The following is a 12,885-nucleotide window of genomic DNA, read 5'->3' as shown; positions in this document are numbered from 1 at the left end:
AAAACACAGGCCCGGGCCGCGACCGCCTGGAGCGCTGCCCCTCGCGTCTTTCCGGATCGGAGCCAGAGTTTCTTCCCTTCCCAGCCCCCAAAGGACAGTGTCCATCCTGCTCGAACAGGACTGTTATCCCAGCCTCCATGGAAAATCAGGACAGACACCGGTCCTGAAAACGGGCCAGGGGCGGGGCCCGGGCCTCAGGCAGAGGGGCAGCCGCCAGGGCAGGAATGCCAGCAGCGAGGCCGAGGCCGGATGCACACCTGGGACCAGGAGCTCGGGCCGCGGGGACCGCGAGGCGGCAGCGGGGGGCGGGGCGCGCAGACCGGAGGGCCGGGGCGGGGCCGCGCGCGGGCTCGGGGGCGGGGCTGGGAGCCGAGGCAGGCACCCCCCGGCCCTGCGGCCGGCCTGGCCGGGGAGCCCGCGAGTCCCCGGGTCCGGCTCTCCCCAGACACCCCGCGCGATGTAACCCGGCGCAAAGAAACGGACACTCAGGCAGCTTCCAAAAGAGGCGAAACCGTTTATCAAGGCGGCGCCGGCGCGGTATCTACAGTTTATCTACAGATATCTACAAGTATCTACACCACACCGCCTGCAGACGGGGGTTCTCGGGCCGTCCACGCTGCAGCGGCCAGCCGGGCCGGGGCCGTCGCGGCCTCGCCGAGAACAATAAATACCACTTCCTTCCCGCGCGCAGCGCGCACTTCGGCGCTGGCTGCGCGCCCCGGGGGTCCCAGGGCCGGGGAGCGGGGTCCTCGGGCCGCCCTGGGGCTGGCGGGGGGCGGCCCCGCGGCCCGGGCCCCGGGCGGGCGCGCGCACTATCTGGGGCAGTAATCGTAGGAGCCCGGCGGCGCGGCCCCGGCCGACGAATACATGCTGGCGGCGGCGGCGGCGGCGGCGGCGGCGGCGGCCGCGGCGGGGCTCACAGCCGGGTGGTGGTGCGGGTGCGCGTGCGGGTGCGCGTGGAAGCCGTGGCCACGCAGGCCGGGCAGCGGGTAGGGCGCCGGCCGGCTCTTGGCCCCGAGGTAGTGGTCGTAGGCGGCGGCCGGGTACTTGTAGGGGTGGTGGTGCAGTGGCTCCGACGCGCCGGGCGCCTCCAGGCGCAGCTCGGGGTGCGGGGGGCTGGGCCGGCCTCCGGGCGCGCCGGGCAGCGGGACCCCGGGCCCGGGCAGCGCGGGGCTGAGCACCCGCGCCAGCAGCTGCGGCGGGTGCGCCGGGTCCCCGAGCCCCGCCGGGCCGCCCGCGTCGCGCTCGAACTCTCGCCGGGCCTCGGCCGTGTCTGCGGGGAGGGCCGACGGCTGAGCCGCGGTGAAGCCGGCGAGAGCGCGCGGGTCCCCGCCCGGCGCCCCTGCCCAGCTCCGGGCCCTCCCCAGGGGCCCGCGCCCGCCGGCGGGTGGGGCGGGGCGGGCGGGCGGGCGCAGCCGTCGGGCCGGCGGGCGAGTGCGCGCTTGCCCGGCCGCCGCAGTCCTTGTGCAACCGCGAAGGCCGCGAGCGCCCCTGCGGCGCGGGCGAGGCCGGGCGCGGCCGTCCGCCCGGATCCCACGACCCCGGCCTACCTTTCTCCGCGCCGTTGGGCTGCGTGGGGGAGGCCACGGGGTTGCGCGAGCGAGCGAACGCGCTCATGAGCGGCAGCGCGCCGGGCCGGTGGTTCCGGGGCCTGCGGGAGGGAGGCGGGCGGGGTCAGGGGGACCAGCGGGGCGCCCACGTTCTCGCGCTCTCCTGGGGGACACTCACCAGTCCTCGGGGTCGCAGTCTCGGAAGCCTTTGGCGAAGGGATTACTGGCGATCTTGAGCTGCGTGATCTGCGGGAAGCGGGCACTGGGCTCGCCCTGGGGGCCGCGGGACTTACCCGGAGCCGAGGAGCGCCGGCCACTCTCCCCTCTGCTCCTCCCCCATTCCCGTTCTCCACCAGAAACGGCTGGAGCACAGCCGCTCCCTCCCCCGCAGGGCGCTGCACCTCTCCGGGGCTGGGGAGCCCTCCTTCTGGCCGAAGAACTCCCCCTCTTTAGCACCCGCAAGTGCCCCCCAGGCGGGGCTAGCGATGCAGTTAGGTCCACCCCCCACCCGCTGAGGTCTGGAGTGGAGGGCCCCCCAGGAATCTGGGTAGACCGCGCATCAGGCCCCCAGTGGGAGCTTCCGGAATGGTTTGGAAAACAAACTTTCAGGCCACAGTGATAGTTGCTGCTTGAGGGGTCAACCTGATAGGAGGCTGGTCCCGACAGGACACAGAGGGGAGGGGGATGGTCTGAGGCCCTGGTGAGGGGGGGGCGGGCTCTGAGGCCGCAGGGGCAGGGGGTGGGCTCCATCCTGGCTGGGTTTCCCCAGGCAGCCACTGAGAATCACCCCTTCCCAGGGGTGCAGAACGGGCTGCCCGGGGCCTCACCCGGTGGTTCTGGTAGGCAGTGACCGCGGTGAAGCGCGTCTCCTCAAACACGAAGGTTTTGAAGTTCTCCTCCGCGTACTTCTCGCTGTCTTTGCGTGGGTCCACGTAGACCACGTGGAAGCGCGGCTGGTATCTGTGCATGGAGTTGAGAATGATCTGGAAGAGAGGTGGTGAGGTCCGAGCTCAGCTCGGCGGGGCCCAGACAAGCAGCGCACTTCCCTCCCGACACCCCGGCACAGCCCTGCGCTCTCCCAAGGAGGCCGGCCTCTTAGGAACCTCACTGCCAGATTCCAAAGGCTGCTGCCCACCGCCCCGCCCCAAGGCCCCCCATCCTTTCCAGGGAAAACCTTTCCAGGCTTTTGCCTCCAGCAAAAGCCCAGCAGTGGGGCAAAGGGGCCAGTGTGGCCCTCTCTCCCAGGCCCAGGCCCCTGACCCAAGGGCTGGCTCTCCCTGGCTCGCTGTCCGTCCTCCACACTCTGCCGTGGCGCGGGTCAGCAGGAACCCCTTCAGCCTGCCAGGGGTCAGCAGGGACCCCCTTGGCCTGCCCGGGGACGGGGCAGTAGCCCGGGGGCACTCACATGACCGTTGTCGTCCAGCAGGTTGTTGGTCAGCTTGAGCTTGTCGAAGGAGACGATCTGCTTCATCCACTGGGCCCCCTTGGCCGGCGAGTCGGGGTGGTAGTGGACACGGCCCGGCGTGGCGGGGTCTGCCTTCCCGGCCACCAGCCAGGACGAGCTGTGGAAGGCGTACCTAGGCCGCGGGGGGAGGGGGGCAGGGGCCACGACACGCCGGGTGAGGGCCTTGGCCAGGGAGCCCGAGGTGCCCGAGGCTCCCACGGGCTGACGGGGGGCTGCCCAGGGGGCCTCGAGGAAACAGGCGGCAGGAAGCGCCAGCAGGGAGGCGGCCAGCCCTGGCGCCACAATTCGCTGCATGCGGGTCCCGCCAGCCTGCAGCCTCCTGAGTCGCCAGCCAGCCGGTGCGGCGGGGAGGGGGGAGCCTGGATCTGGCCCGCCAGGGCCTAGGGCGCAGGGCGGACCGGGCTCTCTTTATTAATTGCTGTTAATTGTCCAGGCGGCCAGGCCCGCCCTGCGTAATCTCTCCCGGCCACCCCACCTTTCCTGCCGGCTCCGGGGCCCGGCGTCCCGGGGGAGGGGGGAGGGACACGGACAAGGCTGGTGGGGAGCCCCAGCATGTGTGAGCCCCCCAGGGCCAGTCCCCAGAACTCCTGGGGGCGGGGATGTGGGGCTGGGGGCTGGCGGGACCGGAGAGTTGGCCAGCGGTCACGAACGCCCGCCGGGCTGGGCCGGGCTCTCACCGGTATCGCTTGTCGTCCACAGGCACAAAGTCCATGAGCAGCATGTAGTCAGCCATGGGGTCCATGCCGAACAGCTTCACTTGGAAGGTGGGAAACATGCGCCTGGGGGCAGCGAGACCCCGTCAGCTCGGGCCGCGAGGGCAGGCCGCCCGCTTCCAGCGCCCAGAACGCAGCCTCCTCTCCGCCGGCCGGCCAGGGCCCTGGTCATATCTCCCCTCACCCGGCTGCCTGACCGACCTGACAAGGCCCCTGCCCCACCAAGGGCAAGTGGACAGCGGGACAGCCCCTTGCCCCCGCCCCACCAACTCTGGTTAGAAACACAGGAACAGCTAACTCAGCGTGCCAGCTGGGCCTGCAGGCCCTGGCCTCGGCTTCTAGCTTCTTACTGAACCTCCACCCGCGCAGACCCAACCTAGCTGACTACAGTTCCTGCTGTCCGGGGCCGGGTAAGCCCAGGGGGCCACAGCAACAGCAGTCCGGGTCCTGGGCCCTCAGCAGGACCGCCCCGCACCGCCTGATCTAAGCCATCGCTTTAAGCTCCCGGCTCGAACAAAGCGAAAGCAAGGCAGACTAACCCAGGGATTCCAGGAGTCCCGGGCGGCCTTGCGGCTGAGACTGCGCCTGCTTCCCCGGTTCTCCCCCGAGAGGCTGAGCTGTGGAGTCCACAGCCCTGGCCCTGAGGCTTCTAGCCGGGTCCTGGGGTTCTCCCCACCTTCCCCAAGGACGCGGACAAGTTCCCCAGACACAGCTACTCCAGGCTGGCCTGGCCTCTGTTCTTGCGGTCCCCTGAACTCCCCGTCCCCTGAGCTCCAACTCGTCCTACACGCAATCCCAGCTCAGGCCGATGGCCGCCGGCTGGTCCAGTCCCGGGTGCTGGCTGCCGGCTGGGAGGACAGCGTGCCGCCTGGCCCCCACCCGCCTGTCCTGCCGCTGCCTCTTACAGGCACCTCGTCTCGGGTGGTGGGCTGACGCCAGCTCTCCTGGACAAGCCACCCTTACCCCCTGCCCCTGCAGGCCAGAGGGGGCTGCAGAGTGCTGGCTGGGCTGGGTGGGAGGAGGCAGGAGAGCCGGGGCAGGCAGGAGAGCCTGCAGAAGGCCCCGGGCTCCCCGGGGAAGACACTGAGACAGGGCAGGAGGAGCCCCGGGCGGGCTCTGCAAGCAGGCCCTGAGCCCTCCCAGGCCGTGCGGACGCAGAGCTGGTGTCTCCTGTGTACGCTAGGCACCCGCCTTTGTCTGCCGGTCACATCGGCTGCGTCGCAAAACTTGTTCCCCTTCTCTCCGGGCCCTTCAAACAAACAGGCCAGCGGAAGGCGGCGGCCCCAGCAACAGAGCCAGGCCCCGCTGTCAGCAGAGACGCAGGCCTGAGAAAACGGGGTGGCGGCCTCCCCGTAACACAGCCCAAGCGGGAAGGTCTTAACTGTCCCAGAGCGGTTCCGACCCACTGTCCCGTTGCCCGGCGCCGCCTCCAACTAGCCTGGGTGGACTGAACTGGGGAACCAGAGACGGGAGTCTGCTCTGAAAAGTCGGGATCCACTGGGATCCGCCTGTTGGCGAGGCCCGGAAGAACTGAGCCGGCCCCCCGCCTCAGGCCGCGGGTGTCCCGGGGAGGCGGGAGGACTCCCGGCCCCCACGCGCCTCCCCTGACCCCTCCGCCGGTTCCCCAGGCGGCTGTCGCGGGAGCCGGGACCAGGAGCAGAGAAGCCGGCCTTGCCCCCCACCCCGCCCCACTCGCCGGCCCCTCCGGGCTGGGGCGGCCCACGGCCAAGGAGGGGCGCCCTGACCTGCCGGCCTTGGTGACGATCATCTCGGTGCCCAGCTGGTTGAACTCGTCCCACAGCGCCTTCATCTCCAGCTGCACGCTCACGCTGGCCACCTTCGCGTTCTTCTTCACCGGCGCCTTGGCGGCGGCCACGCAGCTGGACCCGGGGCCCTCGGGCTCCGCGGCGCTGCTGGCAGCCCCGGCGGCCGGCGCGAACGGGTAGGCGTGCGGCGGGCCCGGGGCGCCCGGCGCGGCGGCGGAGCACGGCTCGTAGCGCGGCGGCGGGGGCTCGCGCGCGCCGAACGGGTCGGCGCCGGGCGACGCGGCGCCCGGGAAGCCCCCTGCCGCCCCCAGGCCGCTCAGGCTGCTGGCCGTGAAGGCTGCAACGTCGCAGAAGTGCGAGAGCTGCGTGAGCCACGGGCTGGACACGGCGGAGATCATGGCCCGCGGGCCGCGCGCCCCGCCGAGGTGAGCGCTGCCCCGCGCCCCGGGCCGAGTGGCGGGCGCGCGCCGCCCCGCGCCGCCGCCCGCGGAGCCGCCCCGCCCCGCCCCGCCCCGCGCCCCCGCCCCCGCCGAGACAATGGCCTCCCGGCCCCCTCCCCGCCCCCGCCCCGCCCGGCCCGCGACCGCCCGGACCGGCTCCCCGGCGGCGGGCGAGCGCGCGAGCGCCCGCCGGCCGGCCTCCCGCGCGGCGCTGCCCGCCCGGGCCGCCGCCGCCCGTCGCCTCCTCACCTTTGTTCCCCTCGCCCGCGTCTCCCCGCCGCATCCCCCGCCGCCCCTGCACTGTCTGCCTCGCGCCTGTCCTCCCGTCTTACTTTCCGCCTCTCCCTCTCTTCCTGCTGGTCCCTCTGCGCCTTGCCTTCGCTTTGAGGAGGCCTCTCCCCCTCCTCTCTGTGCGTCTCTCTATTATTCGTGGCTTTTAACTTTTTTTCTTTAAGGCCGAACTCCTTCCCTTGGACCTACTCCTTTCCTTAAGACTCGACTTTCTTGACTTCTCTGCGCTTCTCTGTGGTTCTGGCCCTCCTCGTCTCCTTTCCGTCTTTCCCCGCTCGGGTGTCCTCTTTTCCTCTCCGTTTCTCCAGCTCTTTTCCTCCCGCCGTCCCCTCCTGCTTTCTCTCGCTGTTTCTCCGAGTCTCCCGGCTCTCTGGGGCTCTCCTCCTGTCCCCCCACTTCTCCGAGCTCTCCGTCCCCCGCTGCCGACTCCCTCGGGTCCCTCTCTCCTGTCCCACGCCCTCTTCTGCTCTGGGCTCAACTGCACCGGTCTCTGCAGCGGGGTCCCCAGGCGAAGGGGGCACAGGATTGGGGCAGGGTGCCGCCCTTCCTCTGCGCCCCAGAGTCCAGGCTGGAAGCCAGGCACTCACCCCGCCAGTGCTGCCTTTCCGCCCTCCCCCGATGCCGCCAGCCCTCTTCGCTTGGGCCCCAGGGGCAGGGATCTGGCGGACGTCTGCCCAGACGCAGTGGGGAGGCTCACCTTCCATGTCCCTGGTGACCGTGCTGAAGTGCATGCCGGCCGGGGATCCCAGCGGCTTCACAGGCTCGGAGGACCCAGGGGCCAGATGCGTGGTGCGTTCTGCGGCCTCTGCTGCAACCAGAGAGGCGATGCTGAACGCGCTGGCCCGGGGAGACAGCGGGCCCCGCGCGTCCATAGGCGCCCGGCGGCCTGGCCGGCGCCGCCTCCGACTGCATGCACCCGGCCCCACGGAGGCCGGCCCAGCCCACGGCCCGGGGGCGGGAGCCCGCGGTGCCACTCACCGCTGCGGCCCCGTGCCCAGGGGACATGGCGTCACGGCCCCCCACCCCGGGCCGAGGGGGCCCTGGCGGGGTGGAGAGCCCTGGGGGTTGGTGCGGGCCCTCCTGCATTTCAAGCTCCCGGCCCGTCGCCTCAGCTCCCAGGGGCCTCTGTGGCCAGCACCCCTGGACCTTCTCCGGCTCCCCGAGGCCTGGCCTTCCTCTGTACAGCGAAGCCACCGGCTTCCACCGCCCCAAGGGCAGGCTACAGCAGGCGGCCCCGGCCCCAGACCCCGGCCGCAGGGTTTCGGCGGGCCCTGCCCTGTGCTCCTCCCGCCTCCCCAGCTGCCCCTGCACCTGGGCGTGGAGAGGACCGTCCAGGCTCTGGCAGCGGCCACGGGCGGAAGGCCCCAGGGCTGCAGGGTCGATCTTTCCTCGGTGCCCAGGGACGGGACCTGGCCCCGCGGGCGGCTCCCGGGCCCCTGTGGGCGGCTCACGGTCGCGCCCGGGGACCCTGAGCCGAGAGACACCGCCCAGGCCGCCTAGCCCGGGAACCCGAGTGTCACGCGCACCCGCGCGCCGCCCGCCCCTGGCCGGGACGCTTATACATCCGGAGGGTGGGCAGTGCCCGCTCCTCCGACCTCCCCAAGCACCGGCCGGGCGCAGGGAGGGCCAGGGGCGGAGCCTGGACTGGCCGAGGGAGCCGAGGACACGTCGGAGGAATTCAGGCCGAGGCCGGGTCTGGTTGCTCGCTGCCCCTCGCCCGCCCCGCGTCCGGCCTGCCCTCCTAGAAGGCCCGACTGCCCACTTGGGCCTGCAGGCCCAGGCTCCCCGGATGCTAAACCTGACGAGGCCCGCGCCTCCCCGCACCTCCTGCCTCTGGGGCCGCCTCTGCCCAGTTGGGGGCATCCATGGCTGCCCAGCCCAGACGCCCCCCTTGCAGGGTGCCAGGCCTCTGCGACCCAGGACTCGCTTGGGCCCTGGGCTGAGCCTCTGGCCCTCAGGCCTCTCTCCAAGGCCTCTGCAGCTTCGGCTGGATGGGGCGGGAGGCGGCAGCCTCTCTGGGGGTTGTTGGACCCTCAGGGTGGAGGGCGTGCTGGCCCAGAACCAGGCTGGGGGGGGGCCTGGGAGCCGCTCCAGCTAGAAGCACGGGGCTCCCGGGCCTGAGGTCCAGGACTGGCGCGGCCTGGAGTGGAGGCGGTGAGCACATGGGCCCTGCTGTGTGCCGGGGTGGGCAACCGAGACCTCGTGAGCGCTGGGCCCCGCCCCTCCCCCCGGACGGCCCCTGCAGCGCCATGGACCAAGCTGGGAAGGCGTGATGTTGCCAGGGGGTGCCCTCCCCGCAGGGTGGCAGCGGCCGTGATCTGTGCGGCCTGGAAGCAGGCCCAGGGAGTCCGGTGATGCAGGAGCAGCTAGGCTTGAGCTCCCAACCCCCCCCCCCTCGCCGACCGCCCCCCGCAGCAGGGCCAGCCCGGGGCCTCCAGGAGCCCAGGTCGAAGACCAGCTGGCGGGGGGGTGCTGCTGCAGGAGGCGAGCGTGTGCTGGCAGTCAGCACCCAGAGGGGGGGCGCGCGGGGCGTCCCCAGGGGTGCTGGCGGGCGGCTGGGTGGGCTGTGCACGGTCCTGGTGTGTGTGGGTGCCCGTGGTGGTGTCCGGTGCACCCAGGGAGCCTCCCCGTACACCTGGGCGGACGCCGGAAGGCAGTGGGCAGGTGCTGAATCCGAGGGAGAGGCCGGCGTTGGGGAAGGAGCAGAAGTGAAAGTGAAAACCCCGGGGCCTCTGGAGCTGCAGGGTCAGCCTCCCGGGCTCTGTCCTGCCGGCCCTGGCCCTCCGAGGAGCCCGAGGTGGGAGACGGGAGAGGGATCCTCTCGGCCCTCGTTAACCCCTTGGTGCCTGAGCTGGGACGTGGGCGGCCAGGCCAGATGGGGAAAGCGCAACGGGCGAGGTCCGGGCGCCCCTCCTGCAGCTCACAACTGCTTCCCCCCCGCTGCGGCTGCCCACTCCCACCACCACAGGCCCCGAAAGCAGCGGCAGTGCCGGCAGGAACGCAGCTGCAGGGGCCAGAGAGGCCTCAGAGGCTGCGACACTCTGGCCCCTGATGGGAAGGGCCGGCTCATCAGCAAAGACCCTGACACCGGGCAGGACTGGGGGCAGGAGGAGACGGGGCGACAGAGGATGAGATGGCTGGATGGCATCACCGACGCGATGGACACACGTCTGGGTGAGCTCCAGGAGCTGGTGATGGACAGGGAGGCCTGGCGTGCTGCCGTCCGAGGGGTCTCGAAGAGTTGGGACACGACTGGCTGAAGAACAAAGGGGACCGACCCTCGGAGTTGCCGCCTCCCGCGCCTCAGGGGTGTGCTCGCCTGACCCTCCCAGGCCCCCGCCACCCTTCACTGCGCCCACCCCAATGCCCTCGCCGCCCAGCCAGCGAGAGCACGTGCCCTGAGGTGCCCCCTGCGCGCTGCATCCACACTCCCTCACCTGGACTAGCGTGGTTCCTTTCTGCCTCGCTCCCTCTGCCGGCCACGCCTCCAAGAGCGAGAGGTGGGAGTTGGGCTGGGCACCACCGGGGCCCAGAGCTGATGGGGGTTCTGCCTGCTTAGGGCACGACGAGCCCCTCCACCTGGGACGCGGGCTAAAGACAGGACCCACCTTTCCCCACGCCAGTCAGCAGGATGGAACCAGGATGAAACCACGTTACAGGCCCTAGAAGCAAAGCTCGCGTGGACCCCCAGCCCGAGGTGGGGGTGCGGGCCAGAAGGGCAGCCGAGGCGGGAGGGAGCAGGCGGCCACCCCCTGCTTCTCGGGGCTGCTCTGGGACGAGCCCCAGCCGCACTCACCCTCACCCTCAGTATCGTAGCTGGGAGGCTCAGTCCCCAGCTCGCGAGAGAGGCAGCCGGGGGCCTCTGGGTGGCACCCAGCTCCTCCCCAGAGAGCACGTGGGTCCCCAGGGGAGCCGGTAACACCGGGGTCCACCCGTCACTCCTGCCACCGAGCAGGCACGTCCGCGGCATCCGCCTGGCGCTCTGCGCGTCCAGCCCTGGAAGGACCGGCGGGCCCGTGGGTGTCGCTGTGCTTGAGTGCTCCTGGAGACACGGTGGGCTCCACCTGCGCCCCCCCGCCTGGGTCTCCGGCCGCCGCGGGGCCCAGGGGCCAGGGCGCAGAGTGGGGCAGTGGCTGCCACAGCATTCCAGAAGAGCTGGCCGGACTTTCCTCCACCCGGCTCCTCCGTTTCAGGACTGGTTCACTGGAACGTTCCCCACGCCTGCAGTTCTCCTGGCCCCGCAAGAAGGCCGACCCCAGAGCGGCGTGCAGAGTCAGTCCCCCGCTGGGGCGGTGCGGGGTCTCGAGGGGGGGGCCAGTGGGGACCGACCTTCGCTGGAGCTGGGGTGGCCCCCTCACCCTCCCCTCGCGCCCTCCCGCGAGTGTGTGCTCAGGACCTTGGCCCTTGGGCACGTCCCACCTGCCTCCCTCCAGCCAAGGTGCTGCGGCTGCAATGCCAATAGGCGGCTCTCTGGGTGGCCCTCGTGGGCACGAACGGGCAGCGACCCAGAGCCCCGGAGGCGGGCGGGAGGCCCCCTTCTCCCCTGGCGCGGCCGAGGCTGGAGGAGCGGGAGAGGACTCTGGGCTCTGCTCGAGTAGCGATGCGGGCGCAGTCTGAGCCGGGCTCCCATGTACCCAGCTCAAGGCCTCGGGTCGGCGGTCAGGGAGGGGAGTGCCACCCCTCCCAGGGCGGGGCTGGGGCTGGGGCTGGGATGAGAGGCTGGCGGGCAAGCTGTACCATTCATCCTGGTGAAGGCGGCTTCCCTGCCCAGCACCCACCCTCCCCCCACACCCTGCCCCTCCCCCACCCTTTCCCCCCACTCCATCCCCTTCCCCACCCACCCCTCCCCCGCTCCATCCCCTCCCCCCATCCCGCCCCATCCCCCTGCCCCCTCCCCCACCGACCTGGTCTCTTGTGACGTCACCTGCGTTTGGAGGAAGCAGCGCACTTAACCAGCCTGGCGGCTCCTTGCACTGGGACCAGGGAGGGGTGGGGTGGGGGGCTCTGTTGGCCCCTAACTGCTCCCAGGCCCTTCCCGCAGAGTGCCCCCAGCTGAAGCACATGTCCCTGCCAGCCCCCCGGGGTGGGGAGCCCTAACCCTGAGGTCTGGGGTGCCCTGTGATGGGCCCTGAGCCCCAGGTGTACACTGGGGTCACATGCGAGGCCTGGGCATCCGAGGAGGTGCTGGTGAAGGCTGGCTTGCAGGTGTCTGAGTGGGGTGAGCTGAGCTCCTGTGGCTGCCCCCACCCCTTCTGCGGCATCACCTGGAGCTCTTCCTGGCCGCTGGGGGGCGGGTGACTACGGCCTGAACACAGGGCAGTGAGTGGGGGACGCAGATGGCGGGGGACGGACGAGGCAGCAGGGGGAGGCTCACAGCGCTGTGACCCCAGCCCCTCGGTGCCGGGAGGTCGGCTGGGTCTGCACGGCTGGTTGCACCTCTGCCCCCTCCCGGAGGGTGCTCCTTCCAGGCCCAGGAGGACATAACGAACCTGGGGAGACAGTGAGGAGGGGCTGGGCCCCGGCCCCCCGCAGGCTGGAAGTCCACCCCCGAGAACAAGCAAACAGACGGCCACGGCCGGGCCCTCTCCGATTTCTGGGCCTGTTGACTTAGCTGCCCACTTGGCGGGAGGACCCAGCTGCCTGGAGAGCCGGCTGTCCATCTGTCTGTCCATCTACTGCCACACCGGCCCCTCCACCCCAGGCGCTGTCAGGCAGAGACGAGGCTCAGAGGCCCCGGGGACCTAGACTGAGGCCCCGAGGTTTCCGCCTCTGTGGTCAGGGCGGGGAGGAACAGGCCCCGCTGGGGGTCTCTGCCGAGGGCGAGGGGCAGGGAGCTGGACGCCTGAGACCGTCTCCGCAGGCCCCTCTGGCGGGTGGGGGACCTCGACTGCGTGACACTTGCCACACACGTAACACGCCCACAGATGCGCGTGCGCACCGTGCGCACCGACCCGGGCCGGCATGCACACGTGGGCTCGTGTGGAGCGTGGGTGTGCAGGTGTGTCCCCCACGGGGCCCCCGTGGAGGATCGTCACTGTCCAGGGCGCTCAGCTCAGTGAGCTGGGGGCCTCAGCCTCACCCGGCGTGGATAAGGTCCGCGTGGAGCCCCGGGCACCCTGCGGTGAAGGAAGGTCCAAGTGTCTCAGCCTGCTCTTTCGGGATGATTTCCTGAAGGTGACGCCCTCAGACTGTACCCTTCTTGAGGGCAGGTCCGACGGCAGGGATGATACCCCGGACGCCGGGGACAGGAGTGGGTCACTCTGCGGGGACCTTGCCAGGCAGGTCCCCAGGAGGCCAGCCTCCCAGCTCAAGCCGCAGGCCTGAGTTGGGCTTGGTGGGCAGGTGGGCTCCGGGAAGCAAGACTTGGGGCAGGGCCAGAGGTGATGGCCAGTGACCCCCCCCAGGCTGGGCCCAGCACCTCTGGTCACAGGGCCGTGACCTAGGGCTGCAAGTCTACGTTTCGAAGCTTAGAGCAGTTAGACTAACCGAATATGTCAGGCTGGGCATTTTCATGAGATGCGAGACCCAGTTGGTGATTTAAATTCAAGCTGTTCTCGCTGCGACAGCCCCAGCGGGAGTCGGTGAAGGGTCGGCTCCAAGCTTGAGCCCCCCTGCGTCCCCCAGGGCAGCCTTTGGCCCAGAAGCTCAACTGGCACAGAG

The 12,885-nt window shown here is 71.2% G+C and overlaps 1 protein-coding gene across 3 annotated transcripts; it reads right to left on the bottom strand.

Annotated features, from left to right (window-relative positions):
- Window positions 1-494: 494 nt before the first annotated feature.
- TBX1 (T-box transcription factor 1) lies at window positions 495-7,663 on the bottom strand. Of its 3 annotated transcripts, none has more exons than XM_069557011.1 (9): window positions 7,537-7,663; window positions 6,923-7,033; window positions 5,474-5,831; window positions 3,693-3,794; window positions 2,956-3,127; window positions 2,378-2,533; window positions 1,729-1,796; window positions 1,551-1,651; window positions 495-1,273 (listed from the first exon to the last, which is right to left on the bottom strand). In XM_069557011.1, exons 2-9 carry the CDS (start codon window positions 6,954-6,956, stop codon window positions 813-815), a joined length of 1,452 nt encoding a protein of 483 aa, XP_069413112.1. In that variant the 5' UTR covers window positions 6,957-7,033; window positions 7,537-7,663; the 3' UTR covers window positions 495-812. The 3 variants fall into 3 exon arrangements, with proteins under 3 accessions (XP_069413112.1, XP_069413113.1, XP_069413111.1); XM_069557012.1 differs by having other exon boundaries at window positions 6,923-7,030; window positions 7,537-7,662; XM_069557010.1 differs by lacking the exon at window positions 7,537-7,663 and having other exon boundaries at window positions 6,923-7,145.
- Window positions 7,664-12,885: the final 5,222 nt, after the last annotated feature.

Source organism: Ovis canadensis, chromosome 17 (genome assembly GCF_042477335.2).
Source record: "Ovis canadensis isolate MfBH-ARS-UI-01 breed Bighorn chromosome 17, ARS-UI_OviCan_v2, whole genome shotgun sequence".
Classification (NCBI taxonomy): Eukaryota; Metazoa; Chordata; class Mammalia; order Artiodactyla; family Bovidae; genus Ovis; species Ovis canadensis.
This window is presented reverse-complemented; position numbering and strand designations above follow the sequence as displayed.

Excerpts from the sequence above, each read along its gene's own strand:
- TBX1 (XM_069557010.1), bottom strand. The coding sequence starts at position 7,097 with ATGGACGCGCGGGGCCCGCTGTCTCCCCGGGCCAGCGCGTTCAGCATC. Across the intron at positions 2,534-2,955 it reads TGCTGGACGACAACGGTCAT|ATCATTCTCAACTCCATGCA; the intron begins GTGAGTGCCCCC and ends CCTCTCTTCCAG. Across the intron at positions 1,274-1,550 it reads GCCCAACGGCGCGGAGAAAG|ACACGGCCGAGGCCCGGCGA; the intron begins GTAGGCCGGGGT and ends CCCTCCCCGCAG.